Source organism: Haliotis cracherodii, unplaced genomic scaffold, assembly GCF_022045235.1.
Source record: "Haliotis cracherodii isolate W230 unplaced genomic scaffold, xgHalCrac1.p SCAF_8, whole genome shotgun sequence".
Classification (NCBI taxonomy): Eukaryota; Metazoa; Mollusca; class Gastropoda; order Lepetellida; family Haliotidae; genus Haliotis; species Haliotis cracherodii.
The window spans coordinates 61,491,559-61,514,880 of NW_027266341.1; the positions used below are offsets into that span (position 1 = coordinate 61,491,559).

Below are 23,322 nucleotides of genomic sequence, written 5' to 3' on the forward strand. Positions count from 1 at the left end.
GAGTAAGTATTTCAATGTACAGTAAACTATGTTTAAAACAAACATGCTTATAACGAACTGACGGATATAGTGAACTGTTTTTCGTCCCAAACATTTGCTGTGTACATGCTCATAACAAACTACGGTTATAACGAACTAAAATTAGTGGTTCCCTTGAGTTCATTATAACCATAGTTTACAGTACCAGTTTGAAAAGACTGGTTGTGAGGTTTGATGTTTTGGCTGGTATTGAAACCAAAAGTAATAGTTTGAGTTTGTTTTGTTTTCCAGCTCCCAGCACCACCACCACCATCCTCACCATCATCTTCTGCATCATGGAGGCCTCAACGGACATCTCCTAGCAAATAGCCCCATATCTGAGTCTCCCACGGGGTCTGTGTCGGAGCAAATCAACTCACTAACTCGATCATTTGAAGACCGGGCCTACACATCGAAAATCCCCCACTCGCAGTCATATCACAATTCTCTCTCCGACTCCGACTCCAACATCAGTGGCATGACTCAGAGTTTGTCCACATCTGCATTAAAGAAGATGGCCGTGAATGGCGATGACTCCTCCCGCGAGTCGTCAGAAGACAAGGACATTGTTAGTGGGGACAGTGATAAAAAGAAGAGGAAAAAGACATCCTTCTTCAAGATGTTGCGGAAAGGCGGAAATAAAACGAAAGCATCTTAGCGGATGTTCTCTTTATTTATTGTCCTCGGTACTTTCTTCCTGGCTAGCTTACTTTCATTCTCAATGTATCCGATTTCTTTTGTTTGATGTTGTTTCTTATGACTTACATTGAATGAAACGTATTGCAAAAGCAAAATCCATGCTGTACTGCATTTGTTTAGAGCCATATTTTCAGTGGTATGCATTTCTTGTTTTTTGATTGTGTCCTTGGAGGCTGGTTATGTTGAGCTGGACCAATGGTACGATCGTGGTTTGACCTTGATTTCTTGTATCTTCTGCTGAACTGATTTGATCGGCAGCAGTCGATCACATGTGTTGATGATCACTCTTAATTGTATTTGTCAATAGGGCGAATGATATTTTGCTCTCTACCTGCAATGGAAAAGTCTATTTGTCAACGGGGGTAATCATATTCATAGCTCTACATGCAATGGAACAGTCTTCTTAAGACAGAAGTGACAAGTTCCAGACCCGACACTCCCAGACTTGTACATAGAAGTTACATAATGACACAAGGTGTTTGTGAAACGGAGCACTTTGCACACGGAAGTGGGTTGGGATAAGAAAATGTTTGGAGGTATTGTGCATTCTTGTGAAGCTATTGTAATATGACAATGAGTGTATGTGCACACATATTCTGGCAGAACTATAGGTGTACGACCTTAAGCTGTGGACTTCTCGATGTAAGGTAAACATTCCATCAAGGAATCATGACTCCTGGAATTTCTTGTGAATGCTGTAACGAAAAATGGCTTTGAAAAAGATAGGAAAGTTTTGTTACATATTTTGTAATTTTTAAACATTTTTTACAAAACTTGAATGTTGCCATTTTCACTTCCCAGATTTATTAAGGAATGTTTTGGATGAAGCATAAATCCTTTGAATTGAAAGAGATATTTGAAATATATGAGGCAAATTAAGCATGCGGCAGATGCTGCAGTTCTAATCAGTGTACTGGACATCTCCATGTAGCTCATACAAGTTGTAAGATAAAGGGCATTGGTTGGTTACAACTCCATGTGTGCTGTTGAATAACTGGGAGTAGGAATCAGAAAGGTTGCCTGACCTATTTCAGCCTGAGTGTTTTGTGATATATTCTATTGATCAAAGTCCCATATTGTGTGATATCAGCTTTGCCTTGTCTTTCAACCATGAATGTCACTAACAGTAGTCGTTTAGTGCACAGCAGACGAAGACAGTAATGCAGGGGAATGAGGAGTAATGTAGAGTAATGTAGCTTTAATATGGAATAAAACACAAAGTGTGATATAATTTTGTCCAAAAATAGTTGAAATGTGTTTACATTTGATTTCAAGTCGCCACTGGTATATTCATGTTTAAAAGGTTTCTAGTGTGTTTCTAGTGTGTTTCTAGTGTGTTTCTAGTGTGTTTCTAGAGGTGGCTGAAAGTTTCCTGGACATCAGTTAATGTGATAAATATGACGTGACATCTTCCCGAGGCAAGTGAGTTAACTGACTTTAAAAGTCCAGTTTCCACCCTTGCCAAACTAGGCTGGTATTATGGAGTTACATTTTGGCTGGGCTAACGAGTCTATGCATAGTCCAATCAAAATCGCGCACCAAAATTGAAATCCGGTTTGTAAAATGTCGTGCAGACTTCTGTCGATTGCAGAATTTGCAAAGCATGTGCACCGCCAACTCGTTGTCAACAGATATTTTCCAAGTCTTTTCATGTTTTTAATCAAGGTGCTCACATGATTTGATGCACTTCGCTATGTAAGACCCGTTTTATCACAATAGAGATCTTGATTATCAATCAGATCGTTTTGACAAATGCAAGTGATACGAGAGGTGGAATCTGATTGGTCTGTAGGAGAGGCTTAGAAGGAACATAACTCGTAATAACCACTGGTGGCGCTACAGTCGAGCCCAGGAATTCCAGCCTAGTTCGGCAAGGGTGGAAACTGGACTTTTATAGTCAGTTAACTCCCTTGCCTTGGGAAGATGATGACGTGACAGCTGTGTGACAACTAACTCATTCAGCATCAACTCCCTACATCTGAAGTACCCGATCCATGTGTTTATCACCGGTCTTAGGGAGTTAAAATCAGGTGCTCGGTAGCTGATGTTTTGTTATATCACTGTAAGGACAATGCTATTTGTTCACTGTAAGGATAATGCTATTTGTTCACTGTAAGGACAATGCTATTTGTTCACTGTAAGGATAATGCTATTTGTTCACTGTAGGGATAATGCTATTTGTTCACTGTAAGGACAATGCTATTTGTTCACTGAAAGGATAATGCTATTTGTTCACTGTAAGGACAATGCTATTTGTTCACTGTAAGGATAATGCTATTTGTTCACTCTAAGGATAATGCTATTTGTTCACTGTAAGGACAATGGTTTTTGTTCACTGTAAGGACAATGCTATTTGTTTACTGTAAGGAAAATGCTATTTGTTCACTGTAAGGATTTGTTCACTGTAAGGATAATGCAATTTGTTCACTGTAAGGACAATGGTTTTTGTTCACTGTAAGGATAATGCTATTTGTTCACTGTAAGGATAATGCTATTTGTAGATACATAATTTTAAATGAATAATGTAATGCCAAAATATCTGTTTTAAATGAGAGATAACAGTGCAAGATATATAAGGAAGTAAATGTTAGTATGTGTATCATAAGGAGAAACATTCAATGCAATGATACCATGAGAGCCAACCGATGAATGTGAAATGCTGCCTGGCCACCAAATAAATGCAAAATGCTCATCCTCCACACCCCAAAGTAATCCGATGCTTCAATAAACATGTGCTACCTGGCAGTGGTATGAGGACCACAAACACAGTACCGACAATGGTGTATGTGCTTCCAGTTTTGTGATAGGCGTGGTGTAACAAGAAGAGTACCGTGCTAATGATGGTGAATATGTGTGTCAGAATTGATATAATTGAGAAGAATGATGCCAAATGTTTGTCTGCTTGATAGTTGTCAAACGTTGGTACCCTAGAAATGGATTAAGTTAATGATGCTCGTTGAAATTTGCCTTTATGATGATATGTTACAAGAAATATTTGTCTGCATTTTCACCTTCACCTGCCCAACAACCTCCACCTCCCCATAGTTAACTGTTTAACTGCTTGATTGGCATTCATTTTCTTATACCCCATAGCAACAACCATCTCCCCAGCAACAACCTCGCCCATAGCAACAACCTCTCCCATAGCAACAACCTCTCGACTCCCATGGCAACTACTTTCAACCTTTCAGAACCAATCCTTCATCATAAAATGCTATTTGTGGTGAAGTGTGGTGTCTGTAACTGGCATTTACAAATGTAGGACTCCAGTTGCTGTGAGAACAGGATACATTGTAGATGTCGCGGCTATGAACTTGCATCACAATGCTTTGCAGACCATTGTGACATCATTGGTTACACTGCTTATTACTGTCTACAAACTGAAAAAGTTTGAAGGATGATGTTGGATGATAAATAAAATCTCCCCCTTGTGTCTTTTGATATCAAATATATAAATAAAAATGGATAAAACTCTTGAGGCTTGCCAAGGAGTTTTCCACATTTATCAATAGTCCAAAGACACTCGGGTGAGTTTCTATATTGATTATACATGCCTGGTTGTATCCTATCAGTTTGCAGAGTGTTGTTGTTGGGTGTACATTGTATTCAACTGTTGTACATACGGCAGTGTACATACCCATGCTTCAAACATGATTGCTCTTACTACAATCAGACAACTTACCAATGAGTGGGGTCAGGCGTCTGTCATGTGCTTGTGGAGGTAGGCACTACTGTCTGGTTCCTCCTCAGTAATTGTGTCACATGGATGCAAATAGTTACCAAGATCGTCCAGGAGAGGTTTCCAAGAAATCTTGACAGCTTTCAATATGAACGCGATAGGGCAAATATAGAGTGGGTGTATTGTCATGTTTATTTTTGTCAAATGTGCATTTATATGTGCTAGGTTTACATATAATGACTTTCTTTGTAAGGTACTTTGTAAGTGTATATATGTTGTATGACTGGGGATACAGTTGGTGATATTGTATGCATGAATGTATCTACAGCCCCATATCAAACAGTACAATTCTGTGTAACGGCCCACATCAGTGTCAGTCATGTATGTTGATTCTGGCCATAACGGATTCCTCTTAATTATGCTGTTGATTGTTCTTGGCATTCCTTTTATCAATTTATCGACATAATTGTTGTTTTTTGTCATTTTAACATGGACAGCCTCATGGGTAAGGCTGTTTGCTAGATATATGTGTTGGTTAAATATGGTGTGAACGTATCTGGTGTCTGAGAATAATTCACAAAGTTAATGTCTACCTGCCTCACTGTCTCTGAGGATGGTTTTCAAGGACATGAGACCAATGGGGTGTTTAGCCCTGGCACTTGCAGTGTTGCCGTTTGTGGTTGCTTTTTGAAGAAACTGTAAGGGTGATCTTCCATGTTCCCTCGTCAGAGTCAATACAGACCAAGGTTAGTTAAGATCAAAGTCCAGATATTGCACCGCTGTGCATCCATGGAACAAGGTGATGACCTGTTGCTAATGAATGTCAGTTTTCAAACACAATATCTTTGTGTCAAAGTGGGATTGCAGCCATACAAATTTGTCCTGTCTGGATTCTAGTCTCGTCTGTTTGTGTAAGATATATCATTACAGCTTTCTGTCTGTTTGCTTTTAATTATGTATTGATCTTGTCTGTGCAATAGGGTTTTGGATATGAGATTGTTCTTCATTTTCCAAAGTTTTATGAGAATCCAGTTCTGGTTCTTTCTGTTAATTGTTAGTACAGTTCTTGTTGGCCCCAACCCTCATTCCTTCAGACACATTCCGGAATCATGAAGATCCGAATATTTTTGGTTTTGACTAAATTCACACGTTAAAGGCAATATTCGTTTGCCTTCTCTCATCAAATGGAACCTTGAAGCATCCTGTTTCGATTCAATTAATGGCCATTCCAAAGAAATAGATGCCATTACACATCTTTGTTACATTTCAGTGTGGCTTGAGAAATATATTCTGTATTCAGTAGACAGCAACTCTATGTTGTAGGCTTCCAGTAGAACTAATGAATATGTTCTGTCAAAATCTGCATTCCACCATTCTTTGAACTTTGTAAGATGTGTTCGATTTTAGTTAGTTTGTTTGTTTGTTTGTTTGTTGTTTAACGCCACACTCAGCTATATTCCAGCTATATGACGGCGGTCTGTAAATAATCGAGTCTGGACCAGACAGTCCAGTAATTCACTTCATGAGCATTGATCCACTCAATTAGGATACGATGACATGCATCAACCAAGTCAGCGAACCTGACCACCCAATCCTGCTAGTCGCCGCTAACGACAAGCATAGTCATCTCTTAAGGAAAGCATGGGTTGCTGCAGACATATTCTTGCTTACAAGATAGAGGCATAGGAATTGGGGTAAAAAGGTTCCACTTCATTGGGCATGTGTTTTCCCTAAAACCGGAAGTGACACAGAAAATGATCATAGTTTTGTTAGTAAGACAGCTAATGGCATAGAATTTTCTGTTTCAAAATTTCAATTCTACCCCGGATCTTCACTGAGTATATCATATATCGTGGCAGTGCATTTCAATATTCAACCACCACTCCAAGTGTATTTTCAACTAAGGGATTTAATAAAGCGACATTTTTTTTATGTCACAATCCACAGAAATGTTACATAAGATGCAACAGTTGTTCCTTGAAATTTTTGTTTGGAACAAATGAAAGAATGAGAAAATATTCAGGCATGTCATTAAATAGCATACTCATGATAAGTATCCATTGAACGGAAGCTTCACACAAGATTCAAACAACATGAGTTCCTAATAGGACTTTTGTTAATGTTGAATTATTGAAATGACCTAACCTAGAAACTATTCTCTACTTAATGGAACCACGTCTCATGATGATAGATAATATCACTTCCATCTCCCTATCCTGTGCTGTTGGAATTCCTTGAGATGTGCACGATCTGATCCCTCATTGTTTTGTTTTGTTTTTCTTCCTGCGTACTGTTGTAAACATTCCCACATATTTGAAAAACGATGTAGAATTGTGCCAAGTTCTTATTCGATAGATATAATATCTAAAGAATGCTTTAATGTTTCAGTAGGAATCAGTTTCTCGCCCACACCAGTACAAATTCCCTCTTTGTTAACGTTGACATCAGTAACGACAGGAGTAGATGGTCCAGATGATGTAATCCATCTAATTCAAAGCTTTCTTCACACAGTTACTGTGTTGTTTTTAAATTGCAATGATTTCATAAAAGTACATCATTATTACTGGTAGTCTCACCTCGACCTCACTGTGGTCATGCTGACCTGTGATTCATGCATGTGATTTGCATATCATTACCTTAATTAGTGATACCCAAGAGATGTATTGTTGTTTTTATGTATATAAATAATGTAGGCAAGATTACTGCTTGAAATATATTACTGACTGGATTTATATAAATCATGTGATACAACTTTCCTGTCACACTGCAATGGTTACTTTATGCAAATGTGATTCATTAATGGTGATATGAAATTATATGTATTGATATACATACATCTATCGCTTGCCTTTCCATTACTCCTAAACTCTATCTTCAGCATGTTTTCATCAAATGATCATTCTTTTGACTCTTTGCAAGGTCTCTTGAGAAAGCAACATTCTTGTACCTTCAAACCCATGATGACATTGGATAAAAAAACTCGTGACTCGTGAAATACTTTTCAATCATGACTATCGTTTTCAGATCATGATTGTGGTGAGAATCGTGTTTTATCTGATGGGTATATAAGTAGATCTATTGCTGCAATGTAAAGAGTCAAAAGTATCAAAGTTGTGTCCATATTTTTGTATTCTTTCTCATACTGCTGGTTCGATATGAAGCCGGTATTTTTGTACAGTTGAACTCAGACCTTCCTGTGTACGATACTTTAAACTTGTATATTGAATGCTATATCCTTGCAATCTGTTAATAAATTGTTTTTTCTAAGCAATAAGGATTTGTCTTGATATGCTTCAATCCGTGTATCTAAGATGTTCACTGTGTACAATTGAGGATAAAAGTGTCACTGGCGTAGTGAGCGAGGAAGGGTCTAAATAATGCAGGGGAAACAACTTGGGAGAACAACTAAGCACCATGAATTGCTGCACGCTAGACATCTTGACCCATGGTGGTCCGTGGTGTACAATTGCAATTGGTTTAAATGTCTTTGTGACTTGGGTGTAACACTGATCTATGAAGAGTGTACCTGTTGTATGTGAGCGTTTCATCGAGGAAAGCCCAAAGTGACGAGTGTAAACGCTGACCACCTTGGTGAAAGCCGCGAATTCAGAGTCCTGACACACCAAGGACCGTATTCAGACAGTGGACAAAGTTGTATGGATAACAACTTCTTTATTATACTAACTCGTGAAGATCCGGGGTAGAATAGGTCTTCAGCAACCCATGCTTGCCGTAAAAGGCGACTATGCTTGTCGTAAGAGGCGACTAACGGGATCGGGTGGTCAGGCTCGCTGACTTGGTTGATCCATGTCATTGTATCCCAATTGCGTAGATCCATGCTCATGATGTCAATCACTGGATTGCCTGGTCCAGACTCGATTATTTACGGGCCGCCGTCATATAGCTGTAATATTGCTGAGTGCGGCGTTAAACAACAAACCAAACCATCGACTACCGTTGTCAAGCAAGACTGACTAATGAAAATGGTCCAGAATTATATATGGTAGGTAAAGGATTAACAGTAATAACAATTACCATACACGAGAGTGATTAACATGAAAAGGTTCACTAATAACAGAAGGATGATGTAACAGCATGAATAGGTTCACTAACAACAGAAGGATGATGTAACAGCGTGAATAGGTTCACTAATAACAAGGATGATGTATCCACGTGAATAGGTTCACTAATAACAGAAGGATGATGTAACAACGTTAATAGGTTCACTAATATCAGAAGGATGATGTTACAACGTGAATAGGTTCACTAATAACAGAATGATGATGTACCAACGTGAATAGGTTCACTAATAACAGAAGGATGATGTTAGAACGTGAATAGGTTCACTAATAACAGAAGGATGATGTTACAACGTGAATAGGTTCACTAATATCAGAAGGGTGATGTTACAACGTGAATACGTTCACTAATAACAGAAGGATGATGTTACAACGTGAATAGGTTCTCTAATAACAGAAGGATGATGTTACAACATGAAGAGGTTCACTTATAACAGAAGGATGATGTTACAACATGAATAGGTTCACTAATAACAGAAGGATGATGTAACAACGTGAATAGGTTCACTAATAACAGAAAGATGATGTTACAACGTGAATAGGTTCACTAATAACAGAAGAATGATGTTACAACGTGAAGAGGTTCACTTATAACAGAAGGAGCATGTTACAACATGAATAGGTTCACTAATAACAGAAGGATGATGTTACAACGTGAATAGGTTCACTAATAACAGAAGGATGATGTAACAACGTGATGAAAAGAGAACACACGGTGAGGAAGTCAATTAAGTCGGATTAAGTTACCAGGTGGTATTATTAGTAAAATTATTTCAGTATAATAAAGATGTTATTCATAAACAAAATTTGTCCTCTTTCTCATTCGTCAACTTCTTAGAAATGGGATTTGAAGTCCGACCAGCAGATCCTGACGCAGCTAATGGAGGTAAGACCAAGAACACTCGGTGCCCATGTCGTTAGAGGATTCCTACCAAATAGCAGCTGGCACATAAAACACAATAAGGTCGATAAGAAACATACTTACCTGCCCTTGATTCGCATTCCAGCGCATATATAGTGGTAGATCTCTCAAATCTTTAACCAGTAGCATTTGTAAAACAATGGAAGGAATGCTGAATATAGATTAGTTTGGTTATTTGAAACCAATAATGTTATAACCAACATTCAATGTGGTTTCCGGAAAAATAGAAGTACTATTGATCATTTAGTACAGTTAGAATCCTTTGTTAAAAATGCTGTAGTAAATAAACATCATGTGTCAATTTATTTATCTTGAGAAAGCACACGATACTACCTGGAAGCATGATATTTTAAAGGATTTACATGAGTTGGTTTGAAAAGTTCACTCATTTTATATCACGGTTTGTAACAGATAGGCAAGTCCGTATGGGTTAAACCCTGTCTGACCATTATAATCAGGATCAGGGTGTCCCACAAGGCAGTATTTTGTTTGTGCCTTTATTAAGTATCAACATAAATAGTCTTTCAAAGGTTTTAAGTGAGTCAGTGGATTGTGATATTTCTTGTTGTGGTAAAAATATGCATACAATAGAGAGGCAGTTTCAAATCTGTCTCAATAAAATTAACAAATTTGTGTTGTGTCTTGACAACGGGTTGAAACGCTAAATCAAAAACCAATTGTATACATTTCTGCAGAAAATATAAGCCGCATAAGGACCCTGGACATTTTTTAAATGACGATCCTATCAAAGATGTAAAGGAGGCTAACTTCCTTGGGCTTATTTTCGGTAGCCATTTAAGTTTCTTACCGAATGTTACATACCTTAAATCCAAATTCTATAAGACACGCGATTTGTTGAAAGTCGCTTTAAATTGGGGAGGACATCAGACAACCCTCTTGAACTTGGTCACTGATCCTTGCAAAACGTGATTACGGCTCCTTTATCTATGGTGGGGCATGTAAAAGTAATTTACAAAACATACATGTTATCCACGACCAATGCCCGAGGCTTTGCCTTGGAGCTTTCAGAACATCTCCTATTCATAGTTTGTATGTGGAGGCGGATGAAGCTTCCCTTAAACAGCGCCGTCTGAAGTTATCCTTACAGTACATCACGAAATTATTTTCTAATCAGTCAAATCCGGCGTATTTCATCCACTTTACGTATGAGGATATGTATAATAAAAATCATCTTTTATTCCACAACTCAGAATAAGAATCATATCTGCCATTTCTGCTGTTAACATTTCATTTCTAGATGTAGCTCCCACCTAACTGCGGTCATCACCTCCTTGGCAAATTGTATAGCCAGAGGTAGACCTGACATTAACTAAACTTAAGAAATCAGAAACAAACCAGCTAATTTACCTACAAGAATACAATCAATTAAGAAACACACATGACACTTACAAATCTATATCAACAGATTGATCCAAGGATGGTGGCACAGTTGCTTTTGCAAATGTCATTGGATCCAGAACAATATCTTCAAGATTACCAGATCACAGCTCCATTTTCACAGCAGAAGCAGATGCCATTGAAACAGCTCTAAACTTTATCAATAATAAATCTAAACATAAACAACTCATATTTTCAGATTCTCTTTCGTGCCTTCATGGTATTACAATATGTCATGTAAGCATCCTCTTTTACTTGAAATTGTTGAAACATACAATGATACTGGCCAATATGACATCGTCTATTTTTGGTTACCAAGCCATTTTGGAACTATTGGTAACATAATGGCCGATGCTGCTGCAAAAGCAGCTCTCATAAAATCTGTGACACCACTTCTGATCCTATACAGTGATTATAAACCTGTAATAAAATATTACATTAAGGATCTTGTGCAAAAGAAGTGGGACATCAATGTCGGTATCACTATGTTACATGCAACAAGACCCGTGAACATCCGGGGTAGAATAGGTCTTCAGCAACCCATGCGTGCCGTAAAAGACTATGCTTGTCGTAAGAGGCGACTAACGGGATCGGGTGGTCAGGTTCGCTGACTTGGTTGTGCGGTTGACTTGGGAGCTAGACTTCTTTGGACATGTTCTTCTTCAAAACCACCTCCAAAAACACTGTGTCAGTACTGGGACGAGAGAGTGGTGTCTGCTCAATCGTTACCTTGTACAAGGACAAAGGTGACATAAGCGATTGTAACAACTGTCATGGGATCTCTTTGCTGAACATCATCGGACAGCTCTTTGCTTGTGTGGTCCTGAACAGACTACAGAAATTTGCTGTTTCGGTGTAACCAGAATTGCACTGTGCCGTCAGTGTAGAACGACCCACTGCCATCATAACCTGCTCGTTCTTTTAGCTGGAGAAAAGATGCAGAGAGCAGAAGCAGTCACCCTCTTTTGCCTCACAAAAACAGTCGACCAGTCATTCCACATTGACATGAAAGGCACCGTACAGTGTAACAGCTCGTCCCGTGGGGCTTTCGACAACCGCATTGGAGTCAAACAGGGTTGCGTACAACCGACGCAGTCTATCTCCATATATAATCGGGCGGGAACCTGTCCCATCTGACTTGCCTAATGGCAAAAGCCAAGGTGTGTGAAGCTCTCATCAGACATGCTTTTCGCGGATGACGCGGCACTGGCAACTCACTCATGGCACCAGCTGTGAAACCTCATGGACCACTTCTCAAGTGCATGCCAGGACCGTCAGCCTGAAGATGACGAATGTGATGGGGAAGGGGGTCAAGCAGCCTCCAACTAAGAAGTGAAGATGGTTTACATGTCTCGGCTCCACCATCACAGATTACATACCTCGGCTCCACCATCACAGACAACCTGTCCTTGGATGTTGAGATCAACGGGAGGAACAGCAGAGCGCCCATAACCCTCGACAATCTGACAAAGAGAGTGTTTGAGAACGGCAAGCTGACCACCCACACCAAGAGCCTGCGTCCAGCAAATCGGCAACTGGGCGTCCCTGTAGCTACCTCCACTTCACAGACATCTGCAAGCAGTACTTGATGGCACTGGACATGGACATTGAGAAGTAAATGTTAATATATTTATTAAAAGCAATTTAAAACCAAAATAGCCCTCACGCACTCAAAAATGAAATGCTCCCTAAACATTATTTCCTTAGGAACCAATGAAGTTTGACATGCTTGATGCACCCAATGAGGCTCGATTCCGATTTTCAATACCAGTGCAGCCAGCAATTCATATCTAACATATTATTTTAAAATGTGGTATTCCTTCCAGATGACATCCTAATTTTGTTAAGAGTTTCGAATCAGAAACTATTTAAGACTCATTTTTGTTCAAAATATACTCTGCAAAAAAGAAATTCAAAAGTGATTTTATATGTATATGTTATATGTCATTTTGATAATCAACAGATCGATCAATCGATCGATTGTTCAAAATTGGCACACATCATTCTCATTGACCCAGGTTCCATATGGTGCACATTGAACAGTAGATTTTCGAGGTGAAGGTCATCTGTTCTCAATATCTTGTATGGCCACCATTAGTGTCCAAAACTAAATGGCATCGTGGTGTTTTTGAAGCAATCAGATCCCGAATTATGGCCTGGGGAATAATGTGCCTGCAGGGCTTGTGCAAACTGTCGGAGGGTCTGCGGTTGTTGCTGGTGTACTCGCAGTCGTTGATCCAGTGAATACCATAAATGTTCGATTGAGTTTTTAATGGAGACCTGGAAGGCCATGGCAGAGCCTGGACGTTGTGATTCCTCAAAAAGGCTATCGTCAGTCTTGCCGTGTGAGGTCGGGCATTGTCTTGTTGGAAAATTACTTTCACTTGTCGCATAATGGGGACGACGTTTGGCTGACGAATCTCATCCGTGTAACGTTGTGCCCTTGAACTTACACCAAGTCTATCTACCAGTGTAGGCTGCTTACATCATCACGTATGCACAGCTGTCCACTTCCTGTATGCAGTTTCGGGCATAACATTCCACGCGACGGTTGTAAGCACTACGTCTACAATCACCGTCACTCGTCACTAAAGCAAACTTGTCCTCGTCGCAGTTGTGGCCATACTCTGTGACAAATGACGTGGCCAACGATGCCAGGTCCCTCAAAATGACACCTCGAACTGGTCGTCTAGCGCGAGTACCTTCAGCGCATAAACGAATGCTCACTGTCCGTGCTGATCGCTGACACAATCCTGGTATTGCCGTAGTTGTAGAGGTGACAGTGGTGGTTCTTTCATGTAAGTGACGTACTCGGATGAATCTGTCCTGTGCTCTGGTAGTGATACGTGGTCGAGCGGATCTGGGAAGGTCACGTGTTGTCCCATATGTCTGATAGTAGTTAAGTACCTCGGTCTAGAACCACCTCAGGATTCTGGAACCACTCAGGATTCTGGAACCAAGATGGCGGCACATCCGTTTCCGGTCACGTGACCTGCGCAGTGCATGATGGGACTCTGCGCGTGCGCCTCCAAGATGGCGTCGCTTCCGTTTCCGGTGGCGTGCGCCTCCAAGAGGGCGTCGCTTCCGTGTCCGGTGGCGTGCGCCTCCAAGAGGGCGTCGCTTCCGTGTCCGGAGGCGCGCGCCTCCAAGAGGGCGTCGCTTCCGTGTCCGGAGGCGCGCGCCTCCAAGAGGGTGGCGCTTCCGTGTCCGGTGGCGCGCGCCTCCAGGGGTGGCGGTGGTGGAGGGAGGGAGGGAGGGTGGTGGTGGTGGTGAAGGGAGGGAGGGAGGAAGGAAAGGAGGAGGAGACGGGTTCATGGTGTGGGTGGATGGGTGGGAGGGTCGTCAAAGCAAAGGAGGAAAGTTGTCTTTCGGGAGAGATGGGTGGCCCTGAAAAGGGCCGTTGGAAAACAAACTGGAAACTGGAAACTGGAAACGACAGGAAACGTCAGGAACACTGGAACACTGGAACACTGGAAAAACTGCAAACGATGGGACACTGGTAAAAAACAGTGGGGTAGCATGGCCCCATGCGTTAGTCACTTTGTTCAGATGATCTCTCTTCTTCATCCTCTACTTCCATCTCATCCTCGGACTGAAGGTGTCGTCGGCGCTTTGAAGCGTGCTTTCTTGAGAGGCTTCTGGCCCGTTTTCTTTTCTCTACAAGAGGTGTGATGTCCGCCCGGAGTTGTGCGAGGCATTCTTTTAGGTCGAGGACATCGACGTGCACGTCTTCGATGAGATGAACCACTTGTGTCACGGGTGTCACGGGTGCCACGGGTGTCACGGGTGTCGACGTGGACGGTGTTGCTGACGTTTTCTTTCGACTGGGTTCTGGGCAATCTGCAGCGAAATGACCCAGGGCTTGACAGTTGTAACAGTGGTCCAGGCGATGGGAAGTCTTCTTTCGACTGGGTTCTGGGCAATCTGCAGCGAAATGACCCATGGCTTCACAGTTGTAACAGGGACCCAGGTTCCGATTCTCCTGCTTCTCTTGACTGTTCATCTTCGGACAGACATAGTGACGGTGACCTTGAGTGCCACACTCGAGGCATGTCACTTCAGGGCAGTACAGGTAACTGTGACTGTCGGTCTGGCACTTCATACAACTGTATCGAGCTGGCATGATGGGTTTCATAGAATGCAGTGTGTGTGTGTGTGAGTGGCTTCGCTCTTGTTTTGTTTTTATAGGAGAGTCACTGACACCCACCCTCCTGATTGGTTCCCCAGGCCGCGCCCCCGATTGGTTCGTTTCGGGGTCTGGTCTGCACCTCGGTTTTCCAAAACGGACCGACCCCTGTGTTTCTTTTCCATAGGAAATGGATTTTACCATGGGAGAGAAAGCACAACCCCGGTTCGGCCAATCAGAGCCCGCCATGGCCCGAGCGCGGCTTCTGATTGGTCGATAACCCAGGCTTCGGATTGGTCCGATTTCGATCCGGTTTTTTTTTCTTCTTGGGTAGCCTTGGTATTTTTTTTGAGATAGACGGTCGTCTGAATGCTAAAGGAAGGTGGACCTTCATAGGTAGACATGAACGTGGGAATGCCTACGTGATGTACGTGTGTGTCACTCCCATGCCAATCGGAATGTCAATCGGAATGTCATGTGGGTTCTTTGTTTTGGATTGTTGTTTGGGTTGGTAAAGCAAAGGAGGAAAGTTGTCTTTTGGGTGAGATGGGTGGCCCTGAAAAGGGCCGTATTAACAGGAACTTGAACGGGAACTTGAACGGGAACGCAGGACACGCGAAACGTCCTTCTAGGCAGTCGGCTCTGCTACGTCATTCGTGTACCTCTGTTTCTCTTCGCAGAGATAGTGTAGTTGTAGTTGCTTCTGGTGTTTCACCAGCCCGGTTAGCTTGAGGTAATCGCAGTCTGGGGACCACTTGTGATGTGCCGCCCAAGGATTGTCGTGGGGTGCCCATTGTCTCAGCCGCACACCACATTGGAAACAGCACACACCATCGGCACCCTGAGTGTAGACAAAGCCCGCATGAGCCATCTCTTCAGCAGTCTGATACATTTGCGTGGGCCACGTCTCAAACGAAGCGAGCCTTCTTTCAAAGCGTAGATAATAGTGCGATGGCGTTTGACTGAGCAGTGACACCGCCTCCTCGGCATGACTCTTACTCCAACATCCACGAGTATCTGTACCATCCATTCCCACATCTTCGCCACGCGTCGTCGTCGTCGTACCACTCTTCTTTGTTTCAGCCATTCTTGATTTTATCACATCAATTTTACAAGTGACACTGACCCATTCGAATCCACTCTTGTTTTATGGGGGAAGAACCGGATCGAAATTGGCTGCTTCCTGGTTGGTCCAAAACGCAACGCACCGATTGGTTTGTTCCGGTGCCTGGCCTGCACCTGGGTTTTCCACGACCCGACCCCTGTGTTTCTTTTCCATAGGAAATGGATTTTACCATGGGAGAGAAAGCACAACTCGGGTCGGGTGCTGTCTTCTGATTGGTCGAGGCTGTCTTCTGATTGGTCGACAATCCAGGCTTCGGATTGGTCCGATTTCGATCCTGTTTTGGGGAAGGGTTGTCCATCCATCAGACGTTCAGACCCTCTTAGAGTACAGGCGTTCATCAGACACACATCGCTATCATGACGAGCAACCAAAGTACGCCCTATCGTTTGGAGAGGAAAGATACCACCCGCTCCAGACGGTTAAGAACTGCTAATCATACCTATCGTTTGACTTTCAACCCAGACTACTTGGACACCGTACCACCGGAACGCGTCCCCCTGGAACTGCCAGCTTTATTTGACAGGGTGATCGATGACTTTTATGAACAGATGTCAGGTCAGAAGGGAGACCGTATTGGTCTAGGTATCGATCATCCCGCTTTGAACACCCCCATACGGATTCCCTTTCGACGTTTTGAAGATCTCCATGGGGTAACTATTTTACAGGCCGTGGAAAAAGTCCAACAGTCCAACAAAGACCTGAACATCGATGCCACCATGGATGTGACTTTAGTACACGTCGCAGATCCCGACAGGCTAGGATCGGGCAGTGGTGCTCCCCGGCTGAAAAACGTGATTGGACTCGAAGCTTTTTTAACACGCAAAAAGTGCATCGTACGGATCAAGAACGAAGATCAATCCTGTTTGGCACGGGCCCTGGTGGTGGCACAGCATTATGCCCACAAACCCCATCCTCTGACCCCAGCATGGAAAGCCCAGTTAGTGAGACTGACGAGAACGAATCGCGTCGACGTTCAAGGCCTACGGGCACGGGCCTTGTTTCGACGCCTTGGCCTGCCTGAAGGTCCCTGTCGGGGGCTGGACGACCTCGCACGCGTGGGACGGGCCTTGACCCTCCTGCATTATCAACTGAAAGTCTACAGTCAAGAGGTGGGTCAGAGACTGTTGTACAAGTGTAATGAGGCTCCACCTCACGCCAGGGTGCTGCATCTATACCATCATGATCAGCACTACGATGTCATCACTTCCATGTCCGCTTTTTACGGGTCTGTCCATTACTGCGAACGCTGCGACAAACGTTACGACCATCCCGAAACCCATCCCTGCACCAAGGAATACCGCTGTCACCGCTGCTTCTACTCTAGCTATTGCGGACCCCAGGAAGAGCTCGGGATCCCTTGCTTGACATGTCAAGGTTGGTTCCCCAATCCAACGTGTTACACCCGGCATCTCCAGTCACCGTCAGAGGGAAAATCCAGCGCCTGTCAATCGATTCACAGGTGCCCGAACTGTTTTCAGCTGGTCCGCGTCTTGGAGACCCCCATGGTTCACCACGAGTGCTTCGACGAAGAACATCCCTGCATGGTGTGCCGAGAACCCATGACCCCAGACCATCGCTGTTACATGACGCCTCTCCGTGAAGAAAACGAGGAGGGGGAGGAGGAGGAGGGGGAGGGGGAGGGGGGAGAGGAAACGGAGAAGGAGGGGGAAGAGGAACAACATCACGTACGAGACGACGTCCAATACGTCTTCTACGATTTTGAATGCATGCAAGACACAGGGGAACACATTCCAAATTTGTGCGTGGTGCAACTAGGATGTGGACGATGCATCAGTGAAGTGAGCAAGAACTTGTGCGAACACTGCCCATGGAGAGAAGAAGGGTATGGTCCCAGCCGTGAGATCGTGTTTCGAGGGCCCACCACGCGACATGATGTGTGTGTGTGGTTGACCACGTTGTGTGAAATACCCAAGAAGAAGCCCAACCCGGAGGAAGAGGAGGACAGCACACGCAAGGGCACAACAGCCCCCCTGGGGAAAAAAAGAAAACGGGATGGCACCCCCTCAAGAAAGGACGCTACCAAACGTCAACGGCATGCATCACCCCAGCAGGAGGCGGAGGAGACGGAAGAGGTGGAGGAGGTGGAAGAGGCCATGGAAGTGAAGAATACAAAGAAGCCAAAGAACAAGAACACCTCGTGCCATACAGTCCCGAAGGAGGATCGCATTTATGTGATGGCCCATAATGCACGATCCTATGATTTACACTTAATCCTGAAGGGCCTGTCCCCCCTCCTGGTGACACTCCCCACCAAGATTCGACATGGCCAACAAATTTTGCAGATGACCCTGGGACGGCTGTGTTTCGAAGACAGCTTAAATTTCATCCCTTACCCCCTGAAAGCCTTTCCCAAGAGCTTTGGGCTGAAAGAAATGAAGAAAGGGTACTTTCCACACTTTTTCAATACGAGAGTCAACCAGACCTACAGAGGTCCCTATCCACCAGCCGTCACGTACGATCCCGATGGCATGTCTCCCGCGGAACGCTCAGCCTTCCTCCAGTGGCATACCCAAAAAGTGCAAGAAGGAGCCTTGTTCGACTTACAAGAAGAACTTTTAGCTTACTGCCAGAGCGATGTGGACATTTTGAGACGGGGATGCGCCGACTTCCGACAGAACGCCATCCACTCGGTGGGCATGGATCCCTTTGAGGAAGTGATGACAGCTGCTGCGTTCACCATGAAATCCTTCCGAAAACACGACCTGAAACCCAATACCATCGCCATTCTTCCACCTCAAGGCTACCAACCCAAGAGAAACTATTCCCAGACCTGTATGCACTGGCTCCACTCTCTGATGGAAAGGGACCCCCATCTGCACCTCCAGCACGCCAGGAATGGCGGTGAAAAAGAGTTCACCTGTGGAGAGGGCCAACATCGGTACAGCGTGGATGGGTACGATCCAGCGACAGGCACCGTCTACGAATTCCTGGGCTGTTTCTGGCATGGGTGCAAGACCTGTCACAAGACCCGACGTGGAGAACCGCATCCCGTCCTGGGCACGTCGTTGGGAGCCCGTTACACCGACACCCACTACCGCTTGAGTCTCTTGAGTCAACACCCTGAGGTGAAACGGGTCGTCGCCCTGTGGGAGCACGAATTTACGAAAATGCAACGGGAGGACTCCGCTCTACGTGCTTTCTTGCAGGGACCCCACTGTCGTCACGTCCCCGGGCCGCTCAACCCTCGCGACGCCTTCTATGGAGGACGCACCAATGCCACGCGATTATGCTACGAAGCCCAAGAAGGTGAAACCATCAAGTACATCGATATTTGTTCCCTTTATCCCTACATTTGTAAGACCGGAGCGTTTCCCACGGGACACCCGACCCTTCTCCATCAACCCCCTGTGGACACGTTGTTTGAACTGAAAGGCCTGATCCAATGCCGTGTCCTACCCCCGAAACGACTCTACCATCCGCTACTGCCTTACAGATCGGGTGGCAAACTGCTCTGTCCTTTGTGCCGTACGTGTGCCGATACCCGGTCAGACTCCCCCTGCGAGCACACGGACGAAGAGAGGTCATGGGTGGGGACGTACGCCACCGTAGAACTCCAGGAAGCCGTGAAGAAGTATGACTACCGGGTGCTTCAGATCTACGACGTTTGGCATTTTGACACCTTTGCACAGCATGACCCTGGCACCCAGCAAGTGGGACTCTTTGACACTTACATCGATCGACATTTCAAGGAGAAGCTCGAAGCCAGCGGATACCCCGAAGGATGTACGGATCACGACGCTTACATCCAGGAGATCTACGACAAAGAAGGCATTCGGTTGGACAAGGACCGCATCGAAAAAAATCCAGGACGCCGCACGATTGCCAAGATGCAACTGAATTCGCTCTGGGGCAAGTTTGGGCAACGGGTAGACTACAGTCAGAACGTCTATATGAACGATCCTGCACAGTACTTTGCCTTGTGGAGGGATGACCGCAATACCATCGAGGATGTGACCGTTGTCAACGAACACATGGTGGAAGTGACCTATACCCAGCAGAAAGAATTCCATACCCCTCATTCTCATTTCAATGTCGCCATCGCTGCTTGGGTCACCGCCCAAGCACGTCTCAAGCTGTACGAGACCCTTGCCCTGGTGGGCCGCAGGGTCTTGTACTTTGACACGGACAGCGTCATTTACATTCATCGACCCCACGACGCGAATCCAGAGCTGGGTCATTCGTTGGGTGAGTTTACGGATGAACTGGACGGAAACACCATCAAGACGTTTGTGTCAGGAGGTCCCAAAAACTATGGCTATGAGTTAATGAACCCCAGACCCGATGGAACGCGCACGACCTGCAAAGTGCGAGGGTTCACTTTGAATTACCGAAACCAACGCCATCTCAACTTTGACACCATGAAAGGACTGATACTGGGACAACGGTCTGGGAAAGAGGAGGAAGAGAAAATCAGTTTGGATTACCCTCATCAGATCATTCGAAAAGGACCTCGGCACGAAAACGCACTCGTGACCCGTCCCACCCGAAAAGACTATCGTACCGTGTACGACAAGCGACGTGTCGTCTACGACGAAACCACAGGCCTACCTGTAGACACGCTCCCCTTTGGGTACAGAGACGACTTTCTATAATTTTTTGCATGACAAGGGGATCGAAACTGAATCGACATGAACCCCTTACAGAAAAAAAAAAACGGATCGAAATCGGACCAATCCGAAGCCTGGGTTGTCGACCAATCAGAGACCGTGCTCGAGCCATGGTGGGCTCTGATTGGTCGAACCGAGGTTGTGCTTTCTCTCTCACGCTACAAGCCTAACCCTATGGAAAAGAAACACAAGGGTCGGTCCAGTTTGGAAAAATGGAGACTCAGACCAGACACCGGAACGGACCAATCAGAAAGCAGGACCTCCGTGGCTTTTAATACGCCCGATGCTCTCCGGTCATCACTTTTCACTGAACGGACCAAGCAACCACATCGTCCCCCTCTGATTGATGTTCCTCACGTTGTGTTGGTTGTTGGCGTTTTATCTGGAAGAAACACGTGTTTGGAGAGAGTACCATCAAGTGTTGACGCACCTCCGTGAAGACTTGGAAAGAAACAACAACGAACAGAACATCCGGACAACATCATGTCGAAACGATTGAATGACAAGACACGAAGCGACATGAGTGGCCAAGGAAGCAGTGGAGATGGGAACGGTGACATGACTGCTGAACTGTGGGGTGAAGTGTACGACTTGCTGTGTTTAAAGATGAAGACCGACGACGCGTACGCCAAGTTACGTGCGAAGGGCGACAACCTGATGTGCGAACAGATACGTTCAAAGATGAGGAAGCTGACTGAACCCGAGAAAGGCACATCGAAGAAGACGATAAAGAAGATCCAGAAGAAAAAGACAAGCAAGCCCACAGTCGTTGTGATCCCCACAGCAGCAGCAACACCCACCACCACCACCACCACAGCAGCAACAGCAACAACGGCTGCAGCGACCACAGACATCGAAACGATGGGGACATCCTTTTTGAAACCTGCAACGCCTGCAAAAAGACGATCACGGAAGAAATTATCTCTGAAGATCTCTCCTCAAGAACAGCTGTAAGTACCCTTGCTCTTCTTTGTCTCAGTCATTCTTGATGTGATTCATATTCATGACCTATTCCTATAATAAATGGACTCTGTCCTATGATTGACAGGACCCCTGATGTCAGTTCAGCCCAGGGCGTGCTAGAACAGTGGTGGGAACAAACCCCTCGGGAGCCCACTTATTCACCCAATGCCCCTGCTGTGACGATGGCGACGGGTGACCGTGAGGATCATGAAGCGCTCAAGCTGGCCACTCTCCCTTCCATGGATCTGGACACGCTCCCCCTGCTTGAGGCTTCTTGGTCACCAACATCCCCGGAAGATGTTCATGTCTACTCCTCAGGTACGCCCCTGGTTTGCGATGATAATGAAGATGATGATGATGTTGATGACAACGACGTTGACCTGGATCCTTATGGAGAAGCTCAACTCACTCCCCTACAACGCGGATGTCGTATTTGCCGACACAACAACATGTTAAGATACATCAGTTGCAACAGCGGGCAAGTGATGTGTCATACCTGTGGTCTGGAGCTCATAGACTGTACTTGTAGTATGTTGACCTATGACCGCATAATGACACATGATGACATGCCTATCACATCTGCTGAGGATCACATCTTATGGTGATCCTCCTCTTCACTCGAAGAACTTGTCAACACGTAAGCTGCAACCGTGATCAAGTGATGTGTCATGTCTGTTTCAGGGAGACCATAGACTGTACGTGTTGAACGGATGGACCTCTCACAGGGTTGAGGGAGGACCACCTCTTATGGGCTTGAAGATGGAAGAGGAAAACGTTGTCGCGTTATTGTTGTTGTTGTGGTTGTGGTTGTTGTAGGGACATGCAAAGCACTCCCTCCTCCATTGACTTTTCGTATTTCCATTGTATCTGGTTGTGATTGGTTTTTTTCATGATTAAACAGTGATTGATTGAACTGACTCTTTGTGTCTTGATTGATCTCAACTCCAATAGAGTGCCGAACCGAGGGTAGAGGTTGAGTTGAGATGTCGTTGACGTTGTCTGTCCGTCTGTCTGTGCATCTGTCATGTCAGTGCACACCCAAGTGTAAAATTAAAATAAAAAATAGATAAAAGAGAAAGGCCATGCTTGAAAGATCAGCTGCCTGGTGTCGGTCATTCCAGTACGCATCGATCCCCACACTCCCTCCCCGTGTACCATGTCATGTCATGGATCGTGTCACGAATCATGCCGTGTGTCCGTCAACCCAAACACAGGATGACGTCACGTGATGAGGTGGAGGAGGTGGAAGCTAAGGTCATGACCTTCCGTGGAAGGGAGTAGGGTGGAGAGTTTCATAAAAGCAGGCGAACCCTCAGACCTTCTTTCAGTGAAGTCACCGTCATCATGGAGCAAAGACGTTCTATGAATGCCATGTCATCCTCCCGAGATGTCGTCACCGATTCCGAGTGGGTGTCTGAAAAGGCGAGAGAACAAGAAGCGAGAAAACGTTCCCTCTTTAGGGACGACACGTGGCGACTCAGTGACATTCTGGAGGGACCTTTTCCTTCTTACACCCTGTGTCATCCTTCTCATCCTCACTATGATTCATTTCAAGAACGTCTGAGATCTTTTAAAACGTGGCCTCAACAGATGACCCAGACCCCGTATGACATGGCCATGGCTGGCTATTTCTATCCAGGACAAGGTGACTGTGTGACCTGTTATTGCTGCGGTGTGGCACTCC

The 23,322-nt window shown here is 44.7% G+C and overlaps 2 protein-coding genes across 6 annotated transcripts in view; both read left to right on the top strand.

Moving 5' to 3' along the window:
* LOC139450760 (stromal interaction molecule 1-like) overlaps window positions 1-7,658 on the top strand; it is a 91,610-nt gene extending 83,952 nt beyond the window's left edge. For all 4 annotated transcript variants that reach the window (XM_071232586.1, XM_071232589.1, XM_071232588.1 and 1 more), the window contains one exon: window positions 271-7,658. In XM_071232586.1, the coding sequence (XP_071088687.1) occupies window positions 271-676 (406 nt within the window). In that variant the 3' untranslated portion in view covers window positions 677-7,658. The remainder of the gene's footprint in view (window positions 1-270) is intronic.
* A 13,464-nt stretch (window positions 7,659-21,122) lies between these two features.
* LOC139450482 (uncharacterized) lies at window positions 21,123-22,423 on the top strand. Of its 2 annotated transcripts, XM_071232195.1 has the most exons (3): window positions 21,123-21,625; window positions 21,724-21,956; window positions 22,320-22,423. In XM_071232195.1, the coding sequence occupies exons 1-3, from the start codon at window positions 21,159-21,161 to the stop codon at window positions 22,328-22,330; spliced, it is 711 nt and encodes a 236-aa protein (XP_071088296.1). In that variant the 5' UTR covers window positions 21,123-21,158; the 3' UTR covers window positions 22,331-22,423. The 2 variants fall into 2 exon arrangements, with proteins under 2 accessions (XP_071088296.1, XP_071088295.1); XM_071232194.1 differs by having other exon boundaries at window positions 21,724-22,423.
* Window positions 22,424-23,322: the final 899 nt, after the last annotated feature.

Excerpts from the sequence above, each read along its gene's own strand:
- LOC139450482 (XM_071232194.1), top strand. The coding sequence starts at position 21,159 with ATGTCGAAACGATTGAATGACAAGACACGAAGCGACATGAGTGGCCAA. Across the intron at positions 21,626-21,723 it reads ATCTCTCCTCAAGAACAGCT|GACCCCTGATGTCAGTTCAG; the intron begins GTAAGTACCCTT and ends TATGATTGACAG.